Below are 2,509 nucleotides of genomic sequence, written 5' to 3'. Positions count from 1 at the left end.
GATCGAGCTGCTGTGCGACCAGGCGGGGGGCAGCATGTTGGAGGTACCCGCCGGCTCCCGCCTCAACCTCACCGGGCTCGGGTACTTCTCCTGCCACTCGCACACCGTCATGCAGGGATACGCTTATTTCTTCTTCCTCCGGTGAGTCCTGGGATGGGGAGGGTCCAGGGAGGGTCGGCATCCCGGCTCCGGGGCATCTCCGCGGGCGGTGGGATGCGCACCCGTCCCTACCCGGGGTGGTTCGCTCTGTCCCTTGCGCGTCCAGACGCAGTTTCATCGAGAAAAATCAAAAACAAAAATAAAAAACACAACAAAAACCACCCAAATCCATAATATTCCAGCAGCATTGCCGGGCAGGGCAGCTGCAGCTGAGTAGCTCCTGGGTGCTGCTGCTTTTGTTTTTACTGAGAGACACGGTGCTGGAGAGGGGCCAGCGCCTGTTCACCGAAGTTTGGAGTTCAAAACCCATCCCCAAATACTCACCCGATAGCTTTCTCTGGGCTCTCCCAACTCCCAGCCAAATCCTGACTTTGGGCTCATCGAAAGAATAAGAAAATAAACCACAATGTGGGAACAGAGCCAGCGCCGTGACCTTTGCATCCAAGAGCGTTTGTGAAATACTACTCAGCGGCTTGTTTCGAAATACTTGGTGTATTCTTCCACTGGTGCATAATGAAACACAATTTGATGCTGTCTAGTGCTCAGTCTGTAGCAGTGTCTTTAAACATGTTTTATGCAAGTTATTTATTGACTGCTTGAAGGAGTACTTAAACTCTGGTATCAAGTGCAAAGCGATGCAAATTCCATAGGAATCATGGGCCAAAATATAGATTTGCACCATTCCTGGGGGTTTATTGATGTCTGCAGGGTAGTAGGAGCCTGTTAGGTCCTTACTGCTGCTGCCTGCTCCAGTATTCCGTGGTGGAAATTGCTGTCTTGGCAGCTAAGTGCCAGGAGAGCTGAGAGCCACATGCAGCCTAAAAGTCTGTGTGACATTGGTGGCACTTGTTGATCCAGACTGAATTACGACAGGTGACTTCTGCGGGAGAGGAAGCACCGTTCATGCTCACAGCAGGATGCCCTGTGCAATTTGTGTTTCAGAATGGATGAGAACTACATTCTCCTGCCGCACGGAGTCAACTTCCAGGAGGCAATTTTCCCGGACACCCAGGAGAACAGACGGATGTTTGCCAGCCTGTTCCAGTTTTCTAATTGCTCACAGGCGCAGCATGTCTTGAGCTTCTCTAGTGACTGGGAGATTCAAGAGGACAACCGGGTAAGGGGTTTTGTTTTCTTTCCAGTGCTTGTTTTCTAAGTGAGCGCAGGCATTCTGACGTCATTTGCAAATATATATCTATGAATGCAGGGCAGCAGATCCCTGATATTCCTGGTCCTTTGGTGGTATCATTGGCAAAGGAACACACTGGTGGGAGATGTTAAACTCTGTTTTCAAAGCTGACCTCTGTGTTAGCTCCTTAACTTCCCATGAACCTGAGCAAAGCTCAGTTTCAACATGTTCATGAGCAACAGGTTGGAAACCAGCGTTGCTTTCAAGCCTGTCCTACTCCAACCAGGTTGTAGTAGTTTTTGCTGTCTGCAGACCCCATATTTTAACTTCAGCTGAAAGGTTCAAGAGCAGAGCTTTGCTTTTGTACTTCAGTGTTCATCTCATGTAGTGAGAGCAGCGCATAGACCACGACAGACTGTAAGAGATGTAAGAGATTATTCCTGGCTAACTCCACATAACAGCATAAACATCTACTTCTGAACTAATCGCCCTAAGCTGTCTTTGTAGCAGCTAGGGAAAAATAGACTCTCGAGGGCACAGCTCATCTGAGCGATGAGGGCATGGTTCATCTGAGCAACGCTGGCACCTACTTCCGAACAAGCTGAATGAAACGCTTCTTTCTCGTCTCGAGGGAGGCTGTGAGTAGTTCACCCTCTAGGTGATCCTCCCTTAAGAAAGTACATTTTTAGTATGGAAAGTCCAACGATGACCATTGTTAGTGGCTTCTAAGTCCCTTTATGGGACTGTAGTGTGTGTAATAAATGCAGGATTTTAATAAATGCTTCCTTGGCAGCAAGGAGCAACCTGCAGTTATGTGTGTGCATGTTCTAGAGGCATAAATACAAAAGTGGAACTTGGAGAGCTGTTTTAGTGCCAGACCTTGTTTTATGAGGCTAGTGGTTTCCACTGGTAGCCAAGAACATTTTAAGCTTCTCTTTAGGTCAGGATGGACAGGTCATGTGTCATTGCTTGTGCCTTCTGTGGGTTCATCCAAAGCACAGTATTTACATACGGCAGTAGATGCACTAGTGCCTTGTTTGGGATGGAGTGAGCTCGGTAGCTGGTTGAGCCCTTTCTCTTCACCAGCGTACAAAGTCCGAGCTGCTGCGTGGCTGTCTGGACAGTGATACAACCCCATGGGATGTCCCATGAGCGAGTGTTTTCTCACTGCTGGTATTTTGGGGGAGGGAGTGGAGAATGGTGATGTTCAAATATATATTT

General features: G+C 48.5%; 1 protein-coding gene across 1 annotated transcript in view; it reads left to right on the top strand.

The window, feature by feature from the left end:
* Positions 1-4: 4 nt before the first annotated feature.
* The window catches only part of CCDC3 (coiled-coil domain containing 3), a gene marked incomplete at its 5' end in the record, with an annotated part of 40,847 nt that continues 38,342 nt past the window's right edge, over positions 5-2,509 (top strand). Inside the window, 2 exons of the mRNA XM_010083151.1 lie at positions 5-141; positions 1,102-1,276. Of these exons, the coding sequence (XP_010081453.1) occupies positions 5-141; positions 1,102-1,276 (312 nt within the window). The remainder of the gene's footprint in view (positions 142-1,101; positions 1,277-2,509) is intronic.

Source organism: Pterocles gutturalis, unplaced genomic scaffold (genome assembly GCF_000699245.1).
Source record: "Pterocles gutturalis isolate BGI_N339 unplaced genomic scaffold, ASM69924v1 scaffold20060, whole genome shotgun sequence".
In the NCBI taxonomy this organism is placed as follows: domain Eukaryota; kingdom Metazoa; phylum Chordata; class Aves; order Pterocliformes; family Pteroclidae; genus Pterocles; species Pterocles gutturalis.
This window is presented reverse-complemented; position numbering and strand designations above follow the sequence as displayed.